Source organism: Vespa mandarinia, chromosome 2 (assembly GCF_050613455.1).
Source record: "Vespa mandarinia isolate Hongniang chromosome 2, ASM5061345v1, whole genome shotgun sequence".
Taxonomy (NCBI): Eukaryota; Metazoa; Arthropoda; class Insecta; order Hymenoptera; family Vespidae; genus Vespa; species Vespa mandarinia.
The window spans coordinates 9,037,227-9,060,453 of NC_140811.1; the positions used below are offsets into that span (position 1 = coordinate 9,037,227).

General features: G+C 32.8%; 2 protein-coding genes across 8 annotated transcripts in view; one reads left to right on the forward strand and one right to left on the reverse strand.

Annotated features, from left to right (window-relative positions):
* Positions 1 to 110: 110 nt before the first annotated feature.
* Positions 111 to 5,100, forward strand: LOC118450295 (uncharacterized). The gene is made up of 4 exons (XM_035885962.2): positions 111 to 462; positions 912 to 1,058; positions 1,138 to 1,224; positions 1,296 to 5,100. The coding sequence occupies exons 1-4, from the start codon at positions 313 to 315 to the stop codon at positions 4,689 to 4,691; spliced, it is 3,780 nt and encodes a 1,259-aa protein (XP_035741855.2). The 5' UTR covers positions 111 to 312; the 3' UTR covers positions 4,692 to 5,100.
* Positions 5,101 to 12,764: 7,664 nt separating this feature from the next.
* The window catches only part of LOC118450296 (uncharacterized), a 38,099-nt gene continuing 27,636 nt past the window's right edge, over positions 12,765 to 23,227 (reverse strand). For 6 of the 7 annotated variants that reach the window (XM_085665021.1, XM_035885965.2, XM_085665022.1 and 3 more), the window contains 2 exons: positions 21,973 to 23,215; positions 12,765 to 21,850 (listed from right to left, as the gene is read on the reverse strand). In XM_085665021.1, the coding sequence (XP_085521147.1) occupies positions 22,483 to 23,215 (733 nt within the window). In that variant the 3' untranslated portion in view covers positions 12,765 to 21,850; positions 21,973 to 22,482. The remainder of the gene's footprint in view (positions 21,851 to 21,972; positions 23,216 to 23,227) is intronic. The other variant, XM_085665024.1, reaches the window with a different exon arrangement.

Genomic DNA, 23,227 nt, shown 5'->3' on the forward strand with positions numbered 1-23,227 from the left:
TTCTTACTATGGGTACGTCAAAAATAGTTCGACGTGTAACAAGTTTTAATCTATTAATTTATATTTTTACTTCAGATGGCAGCACTGCCATATCATACTCGTATTGCACATCATCACGATGGTATTGAAAGCGTTCTGACTGGTTCTTCCTAGTAAATGGAAGGAACGCTTTGAAAGGGACCGCTCGATTCCATATTCAAATGTCGACTTACAAACAAAACTCTGCGTCCCTAACCTGGCCCTAAGGAGGAGACGGATTCGTGGCGGTTCGAGTGGTGCTTCAAAAAGCACCAAGAAATTTTGCCGTCCACGATGGACGACATCGTTGAACTATCAAACGTTGAAAACGTGTGCAGATTGTGTCTATCTGTTGAAGAACCAAAATCGTCAATCTTCGGGGCACAAGATTCCTCTGCTGGTGTGCCACTCGTTACTAAAATACAGGCATGCCTATCACTTCAGGTTCGTTTTACTTTTTATCGCGCGTTTAAATATTGATGAGATCGATTTTATGTTGGCGAATTATAATGTGCGACGTTGTACGTCGAACGAATTTGGTTTATCTCATTTGGAGGTTATGTTCACGGCGGGCGATGTAAGAACCACTTAATAATGCTTTTTATCTTGTGAATCGTGATTAAATGTTTACGATAATACAATAGTTTCTTAAAAACTGGGTAGCGCTTTTTTATAGAATTATTAGTGAAATGAAAAACACATTGATGCCCCATGGTTCTTCTTTGGTATAGTGTATTCATATGTTGCTTTTTTCTTTTTGTTCAAAGTTTACAAATGAGTGATACATTTTTTCTGTATCTGATTTTGTAAGAGAACATGTCAAGATAATTTATATAAAGATTACTTAATCGAAATAAAATATATTCCTAACATATATTTGTATTTTGTTTCAGATTTTGTCTACCGACAAAGTATCTACATTGATATGTTCATCATGTGTAAACAATGTAAATCAGTGGTACAGCTACAAGGAAACTTGTTTTCGTTCTCAGGACAAATTACAGAAATGGCTGGAAACTCATCCACAGGCAAACCCAGTGGTATAATTATAGTTATTCTTTGATTTGATGATATTGGAGGAAAATATTTTTAATGCGAAATTATTTTTTTATTAAACAGGTTGTAAATATAAAAGAGGAACCTATGGATATAGATTACTGCGAAGATAACGCTAAAATATCTGAATCCAACAATGAATCAAGCTCTGTAAGTTCAAATACAAAAAAATTCTGTCATGTAAAATATTCCTCTCAATTTCTTTTCAATGTTCATTTCAGTGTGTCATTAATCATGTAAAATCTGGGAGTAAACTTTATTCTAAAGATGAAGCTCGGACAGAAGTACAAATTGACAAGACACGTAAAGATAAAGAATCTAAAGCTTTTCAGCCAATTCCATCGAAGAATGCAGACAGGGAGGAGCATAAACTGGATAAACATTTTTATGGTGTATCGATAAAAACTGAACCAGAAGATGATTATGATACTGATTGTACAATAGAAATAGAATCAGTCACTGATAATGAATTACTATTGAATCCAATGGCGATCGCTAGTAAAGAAGACAGAATTATGGAAGCTGACTCGACTCAAAAATCAAATGCAGCTACTCCAAGCAGTAGAAAGAAGATGAAACGTGGTCCTCATACACATTTCCGAGGTACTCGGGTTTATAAACAAAAGTGTACTCATTGTCAAATAAATTTACATTCTAAGTACACATATATAAGACACATGCAAAGATTTCATAGTGACGAATGCGAAAATAAAGAGTTATCTAAGTCGATGTCTGTTGATGAAGAAGAATCGATTGAAGATGTGGAAGACGAATTAACGAGTATGGAGAACGATGCACCATTGACGGAGGTACAACAAAATATAATCAGCCAACTGAAGACATTCTCGTGTTACTCGTGTCAGCAAACTTTTATCGATAGAAGAAATACGCTTTCTCATATTCGTCAACATATGCCAGACTTAAGACCATACACTTGTATCGCATGTTTAACGGAATTTTCTGATCGTTCTATGTACAAATTACACTGCAGTGCATCCTTCGAGTGTGCTATGAAAATCGCGTTAGTTATACCTAAAGAAGGAGACGAAAAGTATTTCACTTGTAACATGTGTTTACGACCGATGCCAAACAGAAAGGAATTATTAAGTCATTTATCAAAACATTCGGATAAACAATACGAAGAAATGATGTCACCAATGAGATCTCCGCCCAAGTTACAACCTATGGCACCTTTGCCGTGCCCGAAGAAAGAAATATTGCCGAAAACATCTCAGATGAATAGGGTCATTTTTGGACCTTACAAGAATGGCGATCCAGCGCATAACCACGCCTGTGATTTATGTGGCATGATTTACAGATACAAACCTAATCTGTTAAAGCATCGTGTAATCTGTATCAGGTTATCACCGGAAGTAAGAACTTGTTACAGATGTATTCATTGTGGTATGACTTATCTTGTCTTTAAAAAATTTCATAATCATATCACTATCGATCATAAGAAGAAAGAATTCGTTTGTTTCGAATGTAACGCTAAATTCAGATCACCGAGTGATTATCTGACGCATTACGAGAAGCATCGGCTGATGAACGTGGATCAACATCATCGGCCGGTTGCTAGTAATCAAATTATGTCGCCTCATCGTGGACAGAGTCCTTTAAAATCGTGGAGTGACAACGAGGAAGCTACGGTATCGAGACGAAGCGTCGACAGTCAACGATATGTTTGTAATCTTTGTGATCAGGATTTTACTACGAGAGCTAAATTGGCTGAACATAAAAACCTTCATCTAAAAGTAAAGATATATTCGTGCGTTATTTGCCGTAGTATGTTTAGCAGCGCTGGTGCTTTAGAAATTCATATGAAAGATCATGGTATCGAAGATCCACAAGAAAGAAACGCCAATAGTTCTTGCGTTGAATATGAACGACTCGACGATAATTCACAAGGAATGAATTCTATTAATGCAAGTGCGATCTCAGATTCTGGCGAACGAAGAAACGAATGTAACATATGCGGAAAGATATTCTCCAATTATCCGAATCTGAGAAGACACTTTAGGAATATTCACAAGGACAGCAAAGCACGTTTTACTTGTATACGTTGCTCATTATCCTTCAAAACTAAAGAGCTTTACGAACGTCATGCGAGACTTGATCACAAAACGAAAGTCATGCTGATGTGTCGTCAGTGTCCTAAAACATTTACTTTCAAAGCTAATTTGGATCTCCATTGTAGGAGTGCTCACGGAGATAAATCTGGTAATCAAGAGTGTGATATTTGTGGTAAAGTCTTTTTAGAGGAAGCCTCGTTAAAGATTCATCGAGGCTGGCACAACCGAGCAAATTCGCGTTTGTATACTCGATCCTTCTTGAACAATGAGATTAAAACTGCAACTTCGCTCTCTCCTACTGAGGGCAGCGTCCGTAGTTTAGTTGTTACATCGCCTGAACGTCCAGCTAGAGCAAGAAAATCTTTTCCTAATCCACCACCTACGAAGCCACAGAACAATTACCAGTGTCAAGTATGCGATGGCAAATTCGAAGATGTAGTTGAATTGAGAAAACATCTGTGGGATGTCCATTGTGCTCGTAACAAACCAGAGAAAAGTTTTTCAGGTGACGAACTTCAATGTCAGTTATGTACCAATATTTTTCCTGATCAGAAGAGTTTAAAAACACATATGGATTGGCATAAAGCGAATCCGATATTGAGCGACTTACAAAAGCAAACTTTCCCTTGTGATATATGCGGCAAACATTACAGTTCTAAGAAAGTCTTGACAAAACACAAAAAGCTTCACAAAGCAAACACGGTAGCTTCGATGAAGTTTCAATCACTCGGTAGAAAGAACGCTCAATTCTTCTGCAACATTTGTCGAAAAATCTTCAGTAGCAATCAATCATTGCAACGACATAGAATGTCTTTCCACAGTGACTTACAGGCTTCATTACGGTCTAATCAAGCACAGAATAGTAGTACTCGACGAATTTCCAGCGAGGAATACAAATCAAAGAAAACAGTTTTTGAATTAGAAGAAGATGCTGCGAAGGAATTTACTTTAAATTTAACCAATGCCGGTAAGAAACCGGTTACTTGTCATTTGTGTAAGAAGATATTTCCGAACATGAGTGTTTTATATAAACACAAACAACTGATCCACAAACCAAGAGTAATAAAAGTGATCGGTAAAATATCAACAAATGAGTGCGTTCCCATACCAAGCGCTGATGGTCGAGTTTCGTGCAATTTATGCGGTAAACAGTTCTCGGCATTGTCAAATTTGAGACAACACTTCTCCGTAAAGCATAGAAACAATCCAAAAAGTCGTTGCACCACAGGCAGCTGTAACCCTACGTATTCGGCTCAATCGCAGTCTCTAAAGACTGAAAGTTTGCCGCACAAAGCAATGATTCTCTGCTGCAAACTCTGCAATCGTCACGTTTGGAGCAGAGAAGAGATAGCTAATCATATGCTCTCTGTACATGGAACAGCTTATGAACCTGATAACAACAGTAATTTTCATAGGGAAACTGATCTTACCACTTATGTTGTCGAAGGTGCCGTTAATGCGACCTGTCCTCGTTGCAATATCAAGTATCCTAACAATAGAGCTATGAAGATTCATTACTTTAAATTTCACGAAGCTACGGACTAATCCACATTTCCAATCAATTCGTGAATCCAGATAGCATTGATTTTTTTTATTACGAGCCTTCCTTTCTTCTTCAATGTTGTCTCTGATTAATGAAACACGTTTGAACATATATAATGTTCATTCGAGAACGTTAACTGGCGACTCTTCCTTCTCTTGGATATCATTATTAATATTGTAATAGCAACTACACAATCCTTTTTATCGAGAAAACTTACTGTTTTGTTCGCTCGCTCTTTCGATCGATCGTTCGCTCATATATGTATGTGTATATGTACTTTCACAGACTATCTTTCCGGCTATCAACTTTGGTCAATAATCATCATCGTCGGATTCTACTCATTCAATTAACTTACGACACGACGATCGTGTAAATAGCCATAGAAACAAAGTCATTGTACACTTATATTTACACGTTTATTGTTTATTATATATATTATAAACATATATATATATATATATATATATATATATATTATAAACATATAGATATATATATATATATATATATATATATATTATAAACATATATATATATATATATATATATATATATATATATATGTTTATTCAAAAGTAATGTCACACTCATACTCCTTTTTTTTCTTTAAATAAGCTTCGTATATTCATTGAGTATCCCCTTTGATGAAGATGATGCAAGTTATCGTCAGATATACGATTATATATGAGAGAGGGGTAGAGGAAACAAAAATGAGAGAGAGACTTTGGGGATTTCAATTGTTTTTTAGAAATAAATGATAAAGAAAAAAATAAATAATAAAAGTAAAAGTGAATAAAAGGAGTTTTTGATTACTCCCAAGAGATGATTCGTTCGATTTACTCGGTGTATCGTTCTAATCGTGGGACAAAAGAAAACTAGGAAAGTGTTATAGGTTTTATCGTAAAAGGCATATTTATATATGCAACGTATAAGTTGTAGCATTTTGCATGTAGCAGTAAATAAAGGTTATTGATATAAATTTGCTCTTCGCATTTTTTTTTTATATAAACGAACCTTCTTGAACCTTACGATCTTCATCGATGAATTCCAAGAACAAATTCTATATTGAAACATTATGCTGAAAAATAAATAACTATCATGGAAAAATGGAATGAGTATTAGAATATTTTCAAACCTAAAGTACTATAAACCACGTAATCTAAGATGGAATACGGAGGTAAGGCATGAAGACTCATTACGAGACGAGTATTGATATTTTTTTTTTATGAATGCACAAAATATTTTAATATAAACTTAAAAATTCGTACAACAACATGAAAAATTATAGGCTATTGTACACATGTATACAGACATACGTCATACCTTTTATTTCTCATTTTTTTCAAAGTTTTATCAATATATATATATATATATATATATATATATATATATATATATATGTATATATATATATGTACGTGTATATACGTATATATATACCTTTATTATTTTATTTTCATTTATTTATTCATCCGGAATGGAAAACTTCCGTCTCTCACTAAAGTTATTATGTGTATTTTAAATATTATTAATGTAGAAATATAAAGTGAATTATCGTATGGCCGCGCGCTACTTCTTACATTCAAGATACTTGAATTTTTTTTTCTTTTTTTTCCTGTTTTTCTTATTTTTTTTTTCTTTAGCGTATATATATATATATATATATATATATATATATATATATATAATCTCGTTTGAAATCTTACTAATTCAGAGATATTTTGTAATAATTATACTTGTAATACAAACAGTGATGATATAATAATAATATTAATTATATATAATAATTAATAATAATAATAATAATTATAATTATAACAATAACAATTGATGTAGTACGTTCTTCTTCGCTTCTCGAGTTCCTCGTCCTTTTTGTTCGTGACTCGACCGTGTATGTCTCTTATATCTCTCTTTTTCTTTTTTTATTATTATATTTTATTATTATTTAACTTCAAGTGTAGCATCGAAGCAATATACTTTTGCTAATGTATTCGTGGTACTACGGACAAAGAATTGTCGGGCAAAATTTCGCTGGGAAAGAAAATGTCGCGCATTCTTGGACACTACGGAAACGTTAATGCGGAGTTTCTTTCGTTCGCGAGATTTTCCTATTCAGGAAAATAATAAGAATTAAAACAGAAAAGAATAAGAGAATTTTCGTTTTGTGAAAATATTTCTCTTTTCTTATTTTCTTTTTTTTTTTTTGTTAATATATTAATTAGTATAAAGTTTTGTGCGATCGATAAAAATCTTGCGCCAACGGCGCTCGCGATATTGTTCTTTTTTATATTAATCGTTAAATTAATCTTATTAAGAACTTATTTTTGTTCCTTTTTTTCTTTTTCTATGTCGATCGAATAGAAAACTACGAAAAAAAGTGAAGAGAACGCGTATATGTTCGAAAAAAGTTTCGTTAAAAAAATTCACGATAGATAGCAAACAACTTGGACGATCTTTGGTTTTTTAATTTCTTTTGTAAACGCCATTCATTGTTCAGATTAAACTGAAAAAATTAATTGATTAATTATAAAAAACCGAATTAATAAATAATGTTAACTCCCACAGAAAAATTCGAATTAATCGCGCTCGCTAAAGAAATTCCATGGATTTCCGTTTCGTGCAATTCCGTTATAGTAACGCATATTGCAAATATTTTTATTTTGGCAACATTTTCCCGTATAGTTCACGCATGAATACCGTTTAAATTTGCCGCGTAACCTCAAATCGATCGTTTACTTCGTTCTTTTTTGTATTTTTAATTTTTTTTCCATTTTTTTTTGTTATACTTTTTATAAACACCTTAATTTTGCTTGTCTAATTGGTACTTATGCGAAGGATTATTTAATCTTTAATATTTATATACGAGATGTAGCTGCGTTCTTCGAGACTGCTCGATTAGTTGCGCCCACGAATAACAAATCGTCATATTTGCTTCATTCTCTCAAATTTCCTTGCACACTTCCTCTTTCTCTCTCCTACTCTCTCTCTCTCTCTCTCTCTCTCTCTCTCTCTCTCTCTCTCCCTCTCTCTCTCACTTTTTCTTCTGTTTTTTTATACCTTTCACATGTCTTATTCAATCATTTTGATTATGCAGTAGCATAATTTTTTTCCGTTAACGTAAGATTTTTTTAACGTTTTTCCGTAACGAATGATTTTGAGGAAAAGAATATAACGCAATGTCGCAATTGGTCGTCGAAAAAGATATATATATATATATGTCTCGGTATTTCACAAATCAATTAAAAAGAAAAAAATAATAATAACAGAGATTAACGAAAATTCTTATTCTTTCATCCTCAAAAAGTCTTCGTTCGAATTTAGAATAATATTGCGTCGTAAAATCCGTTAATTGGAAACCATGCATTTTTCTTTTTCCGTTACGGATTGGACATGATCGGATCGGATCGGATCGGATCGGATCGGATATATTCAAAGGTGTTCCAGTAATGGGTGCGCTTTATATACGGAGGGGCTCTACTTTTCTATTGCATATTTTCTATCTCTCTCTTTCTCTCTCTCTCTCTCTCTCTCTCTCTCGCTCTCTCTCTCTCTCTCTCTCTTTCTTGTCTGCTTGCTCGATCCGCCATCGACCCGACGCGCATTCGTGGATGCGCGAGAGACCATACATTATTTTTTTTTTAATCCAAGTACTATTTATAATAAATACTAATAACACTTGTCTAACAAATGTTGTTACGTATTCACATTAATTAAACGTAAAGAGAGATCGTATTTTAGGGCTTGTAGAAATAGATATGACACATCGACATTGAATCAGCAGCGGCTTATTTTTTTGTTCTTTTTTTTATCTTCACTTAATTAGCTGTATGTTGTACGTACATACGTATACTAGCTGATAAAAGGTGGTAAGAAAAAAAGAAGTTTTCTCGAAGTTTATAATCTCTTTACACATATGATAGGTCGCGAAACAAACAAATTATCTCCTCTTCTCTCTCTCTGTTTCTCTTTCCATCTCATCTTTTTTCTATCACTTTTTTCAACAATTTCAATTGATCCTTACCGATCTTTTCCTCTATTTCATAGTAGGTTAGATACATTTATATGAAATAAATATTGAATCATTAGACATCCTTGTATCTTCATTAATCTGCAAACTTCCTTTTTTCTTTCTTAATCTCACTAATCACTTTTTGCTTCCAAATGAATTAAGAATGAACTTTATATGAGCTCTCGATTCGAGAGATTCGATTTAAAATTACGACCCTGTTACATATTTTCATTTCTTTTCTTTCTTTTACATCTTCGTCAATAATAACTCTTTGTAATTTGATCTTAATAACGATCGTGAGATTATGAAGTTATTTTTTCTTTGTCGTCTAGTTTCTTTCATCTAATATCGATACTCTTTACGTTATATATTCTTTTATCTTTGATTTTGGATTTTTATATTGTGCGTACAACGATGTTTAATAATAATGATGACAATGATGGATAATGATGGTGATGATGATGACAATGATGATAATTAGACCTTTAAATAAATAGAACCTTCTCCCTTTTTAATTTTCGTGTGTGCACTTTAGGTTTGATTTGCGTTACAGTTATGAGGATATCTTTCGTGTCCACTTGTTGCATATCTTCGTATCGTATCACTATTGCGTATCATCATTCCGTATCATCATTGCGCATTATCAGTGCATCTCTATATAAAAACGGAACATACGAACTTTGCCTATCCACATTAATACGCGACGGTGATACGATAGGAGTATACATAACAAATGGATATGTACCTTAAGAGATACTATAACAAATTTATAAGAAAACAAGCGGAAAAGGTAAGTCCAGTGATCATATAATTGTTCATTTGTTTCATCCTATTGGATCGTTAGCCATTCGTGGACTTCCCTTAATCCTAGTTCGAACGCTCGATCGTGATTTCTTTCTAAAGATATGAAAAAATAAATAAAATTCTGATAACAGATATATTCTCGATACATTAGCATCGCTCGAAGGAGCGGAATTCTACGAATGTTCGATGAAAGGGAAAAATCTAATCGATTATTGAATGATCGAGCGAATACACGCTGACAACAATTTAATTTTGAGAATTCGTAGAACGATCAATTGAAAATTTTTATGAAAAACAAGGAAAGCGTCAATAAATACGACATTATTGCAAAAATAATGATTATTTAAACTTTTCATTAGATATTTATGTATACAAGATGATTGAAATGAAACTTTGAAATCATTAGAGACAATAATTTGAATCTTTTAGAATGAAGTGGAAATGAGATCTGGAATAGTTCTAGTGTAAACAACTCGTAACATTTTATTTGTTTCTCTTCGTAAATAAGAAAATAATAATCTAACGAATAGAGAAAAAGTAATTTAATTTTCGTAACCTTTAATCGAAATACTTATCGTCCACGTCATAAATCAATGTTCGTCACTATCCAATTTTCAAGATTACTAACTCAATAATTGTTACATAAATTGTTGTACACATGTACTCTCTTGTCTTATTTAATTTCGTAAACTAATGAATGATTCTAATATTCAATCCGTAAATAATGAATTAAAAATACGAATGATCTCGATGACATTCATTTTGCAAAAGAAAATCGTATCGTTGTTTCTTTGTTCAAATAAAAATGTTTAATATATTTTTATCATTTTTATTGTTTTAATTATAAAGAAGTAACAAAGAATAGTAATTTCGTGTTTATCATCGGATCATTTGTTTCTCTTTTTCTCTCATTCATATTTTCTTTCTCTCTCTCCTTCTGTATCATTTGTATATAACATAACACACACACGCACAACGAATGAACTTATTCTTTATATTTTTTTATTTATCTCTGTCCTTCTCTTTCGTTTACTTCCGCCCGTTCATTTATTATTTTCCTCTAGATGCGCGTATTTCTTGAGATTATTACATATATGCATGTATGTATATATTTATCTATCTGTCTATTCATCTATTTATTAATTACAATTAATACTCATGTTCGCATATTAAATATCACGGGAAGTGTATATGCGAATGACATTTCGGACCGATCGGACTTGCCATTGATGACGTGTGGAGAGCATGATACGAGCTTGACTTTGTCGTAGGACGAAGTGTCACAACTCGATTCGAGCGTAGTTAAATAATTGAAGGAGTTCTAGTTTGACTGAAGGGTCTCTTGCTTTTGGTGGAAATTTTCAAACTAGATTTAAATGATAGGTGAACAAATTAGGAGCGATTTCGATCCTTTGATGACTCGTGATCTCTATCTCTCAAATGATCTCTATCTCTCTTTTTCTTTATCTCTTTTCTAATTTAAAACAAGAAAAAAAGAAGAAGCTATCTAACTCTTATCAATCGTTATCGGACTTTATCCAGTTTTCGTCAATACCATTTTTCAAATATATGTTAAACACAATCTCATATAACATGATATAAAAATTGTGATTTGTGTTTGTATAACACAGTAAAAAAAGATGTCTTATTAAACTTAAGCACTAAATATTTCATTTATTTTTGATAATAGATAGGAATACGTTCAGGACAAAGATGCATTGTTTCAATAACAAATACAATGTTATTAAAACTATGCTATCTATGTGACTTGTGTATAATACGAATACATTGTCGTGTTATATGAAATGTGTAATCTTTTGTTTTTTCTTTCTTTTTTTCCTTTTAAAACGGACTATCATACACACACAAACTAATAGAAATAATCATTGACTAATTGCACATCCATCGTATGAGACAAGTTGTTCACGAGCATGGTTGGAAGCGAGGCAAACTGAGATTCACTCGAGAAGAAATAATTCCTCCCCCTATATGATTTAACTTCTATGTTTTCCTTTTTTTCTCTCTTTATATTATGATTATTATCGTTATTATTATCGAATACAAAAATCCCTTTAACTGAGCTACCGAATTCACTTCTTCGATTTCCTTTTTTTCTCTTCCTTTCTTATTTCTTCTTTTATATCGGAAAAATCGTAATATATATATATATATATATATATATATATAATATATATATATAATATATATAATATATATATAATATATATATATAATATATATATATAATATATATAATATATATATAATATATATATTATATATACCGTATATATATAATACATATATACGATGTGCAAAACAGAGCAAAAGAAAACAGATGAAGTAAACATTTTCAAAGTTCGAAATGCAGAGAAAGCATGGAAGTAGTCGCATAACGCGAAATCTTTTTTATCATTTTTTGCTTTCTTTCATGGCATTTTTTATTTTCGTTTATCTTCTATCCCTTCCCATATCTTTTCCCTCTCAGAAAATTTATCGGACTCATAATGCAAGAACTCGAGAGAACGATTTAACTATAATAATAATAATATATGTATGTATATATATATATATGTATATAAATATTATGTTTATATATGTATACGTATATACATATACAAATAACATATCGTGAATCGTATTTCTTAGTAAACTACAAAAATTCCAACAATTAATAGGACGCCCTCCAATTGAAGATCACTACTAACGTGTCCTAGCCAATCACAAGCGACCGGCCTTTGCCATCGATTTCCATCCATCCATCCATCCATTCCTCTCCCATTTACTTCACTATTGCTAATGACGTCCTCAGATATATCTTGTCTTTCATTCATTTCTTTTTTTTCGTTTGGCATATTAACATTCGACCATTTATCGAACGTTCTCTTTCGATACAAATTTTTTCAAAACAAATCAGCGGCCCCTCGCTTGCTAATTTAAAAGCGTCTTATGTTTCCATTTAAGTTGGCCTAATTCATTTTCAATGAAGTGCGCACATTTAATTCTTCTTTCTCTTTCTAATTTTTGCTTTGTTTACAGTACGAATTTAATTGCAAAATAACCATAGCGATCGCGTCACGTTCTAGTATCAATTTAGCTTCTTTCATCGAGTGTCTTTTACGAGAAAAAGAGAAAAAAAAGAAGACGAAAAGGAATGAAAGAGAAAGTTAGGATGATTTAAAGTGGAAATGTATAGGGAAAAGTAAGGACGAGCAACCCCATTGATGGATTATTTTTTTTAACGCGTTGCTTTCAAAGCCAATTTCTTTTTTTCTTTTTTTTTTTTCAATCGATATGTCCATCTAATGTTTCTTTTTTTGTTCAGTATAAAGATACAGATGAATTTACTATGATATTATTTATATTAGTCTCATATATTTTTTAAACATTTTGAACGCAGAACTCCCTCATTCCAAAATCTCATCCCCGTGGCACTCAATATGTTAAAAATTTATAGGATGGCATCCAGAGAAAATTTCCTTTCGTCGAATGGTTTATATCGTATACGTGGCATGGATTATATTTAATTGCTATTTTTGATCCATAACTCCATCTTCCCCCTTTTTTATTATACCAAAATCGTGTTTTACTATGCGAAGAACGTGTCAATCCAATCATGTTTTATTGTTTTAATCTTTGAAAAAATAAAAAATTTCTATTAAAAAAAGTATATAAACGAAATTTAATTTGGTGTCTAAACGCTACTTCATTCTTTGTTTTCTTTTATCTTTCTTTTTTTACTATATCAAAATTGTGCTGATTCCCAATCCTTTTTACATTTTAATCTGTCAAACAAATATATATTGAAAAATGTATGTAAAGGAACATGCATGCTAAATTAATCTTTAGATATAAAATTGTAAGGTTCACCGTAAATGGAGTTCTTTTGCGTAGTTTTCTCTTCTCTTTTTTCTCTTCTTTACATGTTCTTTCGTCCTTTTACTCTATTCTTTCTCTTTCTCCTCTTTCACTCTTCGTTATTCACTTGTCCTTTATGCGTGTAACACAATGATAGAAATGTATGATGTGTATCGCGTCAATTGAATGATCAATAACAAAACAACATCGATAGATATTTAAAATATATAATAATATTATTATGATAATATTAATATTAATAATAATAATAATAATAATAATAATAATAATAATAATAATAATAATAATAATAATAATAATAATAATAATAATAATAATAATAATAATAATAATAATAATAATAATAATAATAATAATAATAATAATAATAATAATAATAATAATAATAATAATAATAATAATAGTAATAATAATAATAATAATAATAATAATAATAATAATAATAACAATAATAATAATTATCATCATCATTATAGTAATAAACAAAGCATTGACAAGTTTAAAGATTACAAATTACAAAGGTACAAATAATAGGGAACGAACTGATATATCATATATCACTGAAAGAGGGGGCAATCGCGTGTGGAATTAAAATTACTGTGTGTGAATGTACGTGTATGAGTGTATATTTACGCATATCTTTAAAAAAAGAAATGACAAAGATAGAAACGGTGATATATATATATATATATATACACATATATATGTATCGATTACATACATACATATTATATACACTGCGATTCGTTTTCGAAGCTACTAATTATGCGTAGCGCTGCTCTCGATCAACGAAAGGGCTATTAATTAGCAATCAACTAATTTGAAAATATCGTTGGTGTGATCGATGCATTCACGAGAATGCAACGCGTCATATTTTACTTTCTCAAATTTTCTTTCTTTCTCTTTGTTGAATAAAACGACGCTCCATGACATGAACACACACCGTTTCTTCTCTGTATATATATCTCTGCGCGCGCATGTGTGTGTATGTGTACTTATATGTGTACGTCTATGTATACTTGTTTGCAATCTATATGCGCGGGCATTTGCTCTTCTACATATGTATATATATACGCATACGTTATATATAATATATTATATGTATATGTATGTATATATAAAAATACAAAAAATAATTTACAAACTGATAAGTATATCACACGCGAGTTATTCCATTTTTTTCTTTCTTTTTCTTTTCCTTTTTTTTGTTAAATATTTGGGATCGCAGCCTGTGTGTATACATGTGTATGTATATGTGTGTGTTTTTTTGTCGTGACACTCGAGAAAATTTTTTCTGTCATTGTCGAATCCCTGTGCTCATTTTCGTCATCTATTGTTTCGTCGTTTCTTTTAAAAGCGACGAACGAACGTTGCTTGCGTGCTAAATAAAAAGTATATAGCATATTTACGTACGTTAAAAAATATAGCTGATATATCTATTCTCAAAAAGATTTTTTTTTATACAGGCCGTATAAGAAATTGAAATAAATTCAGATGATTAACCAACAATGGTATTAACAAAGGAACATGTATGTATGTGTTGTATGTTTGTATGTGTATATATAATATGTATATATATATATATAACTTTTATAATATTTAATAGTAATATATTATTATTCTGATGCGCCATTAGAGCACCGATTATATCAAACATCATACAAAAAAAACAACGTTAACAAACTATCAAAAAAGAAGATGAAATAGGAATCCTTGATGAAATAGGAAAGTTTAACTTTTTTGTCTCGTAAACTCGCGAGAAAATAATAACGGCTTTTTACACGATATATATATATATATATATAATTACACTATTCGCTAACGTAATATGTCTAAATATGTATATGTATATATGTATATTTGCGCGTTAACGCGTAACGATAGTGTATACTCTGTATATGTGTTTTTACGTGGTTGTGTGAGTGTATATTTGTATGTGTATACAAATTCGTGTGTGCAACAAATAATAATACATAGGTGAATAAACAGAATCAGCGACGATATAAATTCGTGTCGATTTCTTATAAAAAAATAAAGGAACAAAAAAAGAAAACTAAAGTCAACGAAAAGTAAAATCTTAAAAAGTAAAATCTATAAAAAAAAAGAAAAAAAAATTAAAGAGAAAATGATTAATAATAATAATCATAATAATAATAAAAATATAACGGTAATAATTATAATTGAGATGACAAGATACCATATATATATACATATTTATATGTATATATACATAGGTTCTTCTTTTACTCACAATCTTACATACTCTCTCTCTCTCTCTTTTTTCACTCTCGTCTCGTTCATTCATTAAAAACTAATAAAAATGATACATGTGTACTGTTTTGATCCTTAACGAGGTCCACGCAATTCTTCGTCTCCTTTGAACCTTCTTTTTTATTTTCTTTTTTCTTTCTTCTCAAGTGATATTCATTATTATTTATCTTTGTTGATGTTTATCTTGATTCTTGGCTTTTGTGTGTTTTTCTCTTTTTCTCTATTATTTTTGTTAATAAAAAGGGGCAATTATTAAGGGATATTATCATTATGTCGCGCTTATACGATTAATGAAGTTTATTTCTTTTTTTTTCGACACCGAGAGCATGTATGTGATTTTGGATAGAGTACAAAAATTGTTTCTTCCCTCTTTTTCTCTTTTTTCTTTTCTCATTCATATTAAAAGCGTCGAAGAGAATCGGCACTGATTTTCAACCGACTAGAACACGTTTATTTATTCTTTCTATCAACAAACGACGGATGGTGATCATTTGTTTTATTTCAATTTTTGCTTTCTAACGCTTACTTTTGTCAGTGAAAAGAAGTGACTAGGGATCCCTCTCTCTCTCTCTCTCTCCACTTTCTGTGTCTTCAAAAAGCCAATATTTTCGGCTCTACTCAGCTTATTATTATTAATTTTCTTTTTCAAATGTGTTTTGTGTATTATATGTATATGTATAATAATATGTATATAGTTTACATTCAGCAAGTAATTAAAGTATTGAAAAATATATATATATATATATATGTATATGTATGTATATATATAATCAATTACAAATCTAATTATCATCCTCTCTCTCTCTCTCTCTCTCTCTCTCTCTCTCTCTCTCTCTCTCTCTCTCTCTCTCTCTCTCTCTCTCTCTCTCTCTCTCTCGTTAATTCCTTATTTGATAGAATAATCTATATAGTTTACTTTTTTCTTTTTCTTTTTTTGCTTTTTGCTTCTTCTCGTGACTTGAAAGTGTGCTTTAGAATATAATACGTATATGTTTAAGGTAAAAACGTTTGAAATTGATTTTTAGCCGGGAAAGTTTAATTTATCATTCTTGAAATTAGAACAATGTCTTTCGGATCAAATTTGTATGATTGATGTTTAAGAAGAAATACGATAAGTATAAAAAATTATTATAACGTCTCTCATTTTACGAGATATTATAAACTAAATATTATTTATTGTTGACTTTTAAAAAATATGTCTTATTTGATTGAAAAAGTAGTATCTATTTTTAGCGTTCAGTAATCGAATTAAATTCACATCGGCATGTCCTATAATTTATATATACAGATATATATAAAAGAAAAACTTTATTATTATTATATCCTTTGAAAAAATATACTTTTCTTTGACATCTAATAAGAAAAGAAAACACGTTTCATAAAAAATCTATTGCAATTCTTATTTTCTCCTAATTTTTATAAATAAAAAAATTATATAATTCTCAATAATGAATACCTCGCATTGCATATACGTATATTTTCTTGCGCACGTGCGCGTGTGTGGAGACGTCTACGGCCATTTTCTCTCTTTTTATTTATTCTCTTCTATTCATAAGTAATATTCTCATGATGTAAGTTAGGTTTAGAAAAATGCAAATCGCTGTTTTTCAGAAAAATATAACAAAAAAAAGGAAAAAGGAAGAGTGGTTTTCGCCAAGTAGGCGAAAGTCGTTTTTAATCGTTTTAAAAACACAAGGGAGTTTTTAATCGACCTTCTCTTTTTTAAATTTTTCTTTACTGGCACGAAGCCAACGTAATGGAAGGCCGATAATCCGGTAAAAGACGATTTCAGATGTTGTCCTTCGTAAATCAAGACTTTCCTCTGCCTCCGCCCTTCTTTTTCTATATTTCGACTTTGCATACTCTCGTCACTCTTCTCAGTTATTTTTTCTTCATATACAACAGTAGGTTGTTAAGTTAGATAGGTAGGTAGGTAAATAGATAGGTATATATGTGTTATGTATGTTAGTATGCTTTCAGTGTGTTCCAATTTTTGTTACGTTAGCAATATGCGTTTCATTTCTCTCCTTCTTTTCCTTTCATTCTAATTGTAAGAATATATATATATATATATGTATGTATATGTGTATGTATGTGTGTATATATATCATATATGGTGTATTGCAGTGTCCGATTATCACTATATGACATTATACGACATTACCACGGTTATTTGTTTACCATTTATGTAAGAGACAATACCGATGGCTATTAGTTATAGACACATGACATTTTAATACAGATTATTTTGTTGATTTCTCTTTCTCTCTTTTTTTCTTACATAATTCTCTCTCTCTCTCTCTCTCTCTCTCTTTCTCTCTCTCTCTCTTTCTTCCTTCTCTCTTTATTTTACTCTCGCATTATGCGTATTTCGGTTTAGCATCTTTATATTGTTTCCTTATTATTTCAGTTGAAATGTACTGTATTTAATTTATGTGGCCATGTTGTATGTATATCATAAATTCTCTCTTCCTTTCCATTATTCTTTTTTTTTCTTTTTCTAAACAAGTACATCGATTACAGAGTATTGAAAACTATGCGTACTTTTTTTCTTGCTTACAGAGTTAACTTTAATTGTATTTTAAACGTATAATACTATATGCTTCCTCTTTCATGTACTTTTTTCCGTGTATGCATTCTATATATCATTTAATAGTTTTAAGTAAAATCCATAGCGACCAAAGCCCTTCTTGACCTGTTTTTTTACTTGATACATTCTTTGTTTATTTTTTCTATATTTTTCTCTTTTTCTCTCCTTCGTCGTTTCGTCTTTCTCCCCCTTCCCTTTTTCTCTCTTTTTTTTATTTTAAAGAGTATACATCATGTTTGATTCTTCGCTGAGCTGAGCCTCTCGTTTCGAGTAGAGATCCATTTGATTCGCATACTTATTGCAACGTTTTGCTTCACACTTTGCCCTCATTCTCGCATCTTCCATTCTTTTTACAATTTTACGACAGAAACATCCGATCTCTCTCTCTCTCTCTCTCTCTCTCTCTCTCTCTCACTCACTCACTCACACTCTCACTCTTACTTTCACTCTCTCCTTCTCACTTTCTCATCATTCAATACGAAACGCGGAGGCCATGTGAAAGAAATGATAGACAAAACGATCACGAACAATTCTCCATCTATTTCTCTTTCTCTCCTCGTTATCGTTCTCATTTTATCTAGTTTCTCTCTCTTTCATATCATAAGTACAATACATCGTAGAAAAAAATCTGAAAGCCTCGTGCAAATTTCGTATTGCAGACTGGGAAGGTTCGAATTACTCTTTGCTATTTGCAAATCCCATTTTTTCTCTTTATCTTTCTTTTTCTCTTTCGTTTCTATTCCCCGACGTATAAAAAGCGTAAGCACTAGACTGCCCGAGCGTTTTCTGGTTGCCGCAAGATGGTTTTTTGCCACGGTTAGAGAGAATATGGCGACTCAGTTTGCAGCATCTTACCTTTTTTCTTTTTTTCCCTCTCTTCTATCTCGATGCTTCTAAGGCCTTCTTAGTACTTTTCTTTTTCTTTCATTCTTTCTGTGTCTCTCTGTTTGTCTATTTCTCTCTCTCTCTCTCTCTTTCTCTCGTTCACTTTCCCAATCAATCCATCTTACACCACTACATCATCTTTTTTCTTGTTAATAATAGCAGGTACTAGCATAGCTACCACAGTCGTACGTATCGTTAATAGTTATAATTAAGTTTAGATATTACTACAGGGTACTGTCGTGCTTCTCTTTCTCTCCTTTTTCTCCCTCTTTTTCTCTCTTCATTTATTTTCGTATTTATTTCTTTCTTTCCTTGTCTTTGTATCATCCTCATACGTTTCTTTTCTTTTTTATTTAACACTTCTACCCTTTTTATTAATTTTACTAGTATAGGTTTCCGTAGTTAAAAAATCATATATTATAAACCCCCATTTCAACACGCCCCGTGCATCCGGAGAGGACGGCTGCCGAGTGGCCCGTGCATATACACATTTTATAGGGACTATTTTATACTAATCGCGGAGGATATATCATTATAGGATCCTCGTTCGTTTCAAAGTCAATCTAAATACGATTATCTTTTCCCGTGACTCAACGACAACACAACAACGACGACGACGATGACCCACGACGATGTCCCTTCGCGTACATTTGAAATCGTCGAGATAAGCTGAGATTCTCAAGTAAAATTTATTCGCTCGCAGAGGAAGTATGCAAAGGTACGACGCCGAACTATCGCCATTTTTTTTTCTTTTTTTGTTTTCTTCTATTTTTTTCGTTGGCAAACAATTTTAGAAATAGAAGAAAATCAACGAAGAAAAGGCGAGAGAGCTGTCGAGCATTTGAGTTATAAACGTTAACATGTTCTGTAAATAATATACATTTATACATACATTTTTTCGTACTTATTTTTGTATCCTCTTCTTCTTTTTTCTTCTCTTATCCTCCTTTCTTCTTTGCATAATACGTATGTACGTACGACATACACAACATACACAAACGAGAAGTTTTAAATTTTCTCTTTCGTTGCGCTTTTCCCTCGTTTCTAAAAATCTCTCTCTCTCTCTCTCTCTCTCTTTCTCTCTCCATCTATCTTTTTTTCATTTTTCTATTATCCAATTGTTGCCGGGCCTGTCGACTGTCTCCGGATGCGCGCATCCTTACAATTTTGTCATATTTACGATAAGTTAAATACTTTGTTTGCTTGTTTTTAATACTTTTAGCACCTAATATACCCCAGCCTGCGGCTCATAGCACTTCTTCCTTTTCTTTCGTCTATCAAACTTTTTCTCATTGTCGCCGCCGCTGCCGTCGTTACTGTCGAGTCATATTTTTTCTGTTTTTTTCCCCTCCCCTTTTGCTTTGTATTTTTTTCGATTATTTCTCCCCGTTTTTCTTTTTTTTTTTACGAGAGCTCGCGAGAGAGGTTCGATCGAAGAAGATAAAGAAAGATCCCCCGAAAAAATTTCATTTGTTTGAAATCGAAAAAAGTTTGTTCTATTTTAGTTTTTCTTCTTCCTTCTGATTTTTCTTTCTTTAATTTCAGATTTATCACAAAAATTCGAATAGACACGTGCCTTTCCCCCAAAATTGAAAACAGATGAATCTCTCTCTTTCATTTAAACGTCTATTGGACAAAATCGCGAGCTCGCATGGGACATTGTAAGTCAATGGTCGCGGCCTTTTAACCTAATTTTCTAATATTCAGGATGGTACAGAGACGACGTGTCACATATCAAATCTTCCTTCCGATTCTATATAGTGTATAGGATCGATAAATTTGAAGATCGGCAAATATGACTTCATCGTTTGTATGCTAATCCTTACGAGTACAACGCCAATCATCTTCGTCCAATTCTTCTTCTTTTACTTTTTCACTCTCTCTCACATCATCTTTTCTACGTTCTACTGCATTTATTACAAAAATAAAATGTAAAATCGTACCGAAGACGAATTTTCCGAACGGTATGAAACGGTATGCGCTCTCTTTCTTTTTTTCTTTTTTTATCCGTGTTACCCACGAGAAAGAGAGAAATTCACTTTCTCCCTTTTTTGGATTTCGCTCGGCGATCTTCAGATTTTTTCTTCTCTCTTTGCTCCTCTCTCTCTATCTCTCTCTCCCCCCTCTCTCTATACCACTCGTTTTTAATCACTTCTTGTATCTATTTCCCCGTTAATAATATCCGTCTTCGAGCTCGACAGAAATTGACAGATACTTCCTACCGTTTCGCGAGAACCCGTAAAGTGAGTGCATCTTGAATATAATACATAGGCTCTACAGTTATATTCATTATCAATTCTTCAACTATACCAGTGAAAAAATAAATTATTACGTCTTGGTAATATGTATGTGTGTGTACGTGTAATACGTGCCGTAAGTAAGTATGCATGTATGTATTTTTACGTATATGTGTGTTCACCATCGGACCATTATCCTCGAACGTTCGTTTAGCTGTCGACCGTCAGTTATCGCTGTTTTCTTCTTTTTCTTCTTCTTCTTCTTCTAAAACGTATCCAAAGAATAGCATCTCGTCGCTCCATCTTCCGTGTATATCGCGTGCGACGTTGGAACATGTTTGTGCACACGCATACGTAATCATGGGATTCATGGATCATGATGCTCAGCTCTCGGTAAGCTTCGTTTTCGAGGTAGTTGTGTGTCCTTGTGTGTAGCTTTATGCGTGTATCATCTCTTTGCTTCGTGACATGTGTGTATATCTGTTCCTTTAATAATAATAATAATAATAATAATAATAATAATAATAATAATAATAATAATAATATATATGTATATTATGTGTATGTATGAATAGATACATAATATATATATATATATATATATATACGTTTCCATGTCGGTAACGTCGTGGATGCGTTATGTTCGCTCGTAGAATACCGGATTCGCGTAATCGATTCGGTTTTATCGAACAAACTTCTGCGCTGTCTTCGTCTTCGTCGTCCTAGTCCCTGTCGTCGTAATTGTCGGGTCTCTATTTTGGGTATGCGTTGCTGTTGTTACTTTTGCTTTTACTTTTGTGTCGTTAACGGCAACGCTCCCACGATCATTTTGATGCCTACCCTCTCCTCTCCTTTTCGCATCATATCTCTCTCTCTCTCTTTCTTTTTCTTTGTCTATCAACTATCAAAATACAGGAAACGTGTAAGAAACGCGTCCTCTTCTTCAGATTCGTTTTCTATTCTTTACGGAGACCTCCTATGAGGGAGACGATAAACCGATGGACAGACCTTGTTGAAAGTCGTCCTGGCGATGGGGAAGTTGAGGAGGAGCGTCGCGTTGCGGAGCGTATTGTTAGGCGCGTGGCAACTTGCCGAGCAGTATGTAAACGCGCAGGATATTAATTGGCTACGAGGAGATGCTGATATTGGCTGGCAGGATAGGGTGCCACCGAGCCGAGTCCAAAATTATTCAAGCCCTCGACGAGAGCATTTTTGTCGGGCTGTTGTTGGGCCGTTGCTGCATTTACGCTGGCAGCACTGGGTGTTGTTGCTGAGCCAACAGGTCCAAGATTCGTGGCGTTTTGTGCATTACCACCGTTGCCAGCTGCAACGATGCCGTTGCTGCTTGTGCCGTTGCTACCGCCAGTACCGTTCACGCTACCACCGTAAAACTGATGCCCGGCGATCGTACCGGGATCTAGGTAAGACGACGGAAACTTAGCAGCACCGGCGTAAAGATCGTTTGGAAGGTAACCACCATGGTTCGATGAATCGAAGATGTTGCGATGAGAAAATTGAGGATGATATGCGGCAGCAGCAGCCGCCGTTGGACCGTGCTGAAAGAAATATGCACTTGGATCCGTGTGCTGTTGAGTCGCAGTTCCACCAGTGCCGACTATGCTACCCGGCGATAGGCTGCGATTGCTCGGTGAATTCTGTGACACCGGTAGTCCGGTGCTGCCTTGCTGTTGACCCTGCTGTTGCTGTGCCTGTTGCGCCTGTTGCTGTTGTTGTTGTTGTTGCTGCTGTTGTTGCTGCTGTTGGTGCTGCTGATGATGATGATGATGATGATGAATTTGTTGTTGCATCGCACGCTGCTTTATATAATTCGAAAACTCGGTAGGCGACATCCTGAAACCGGTC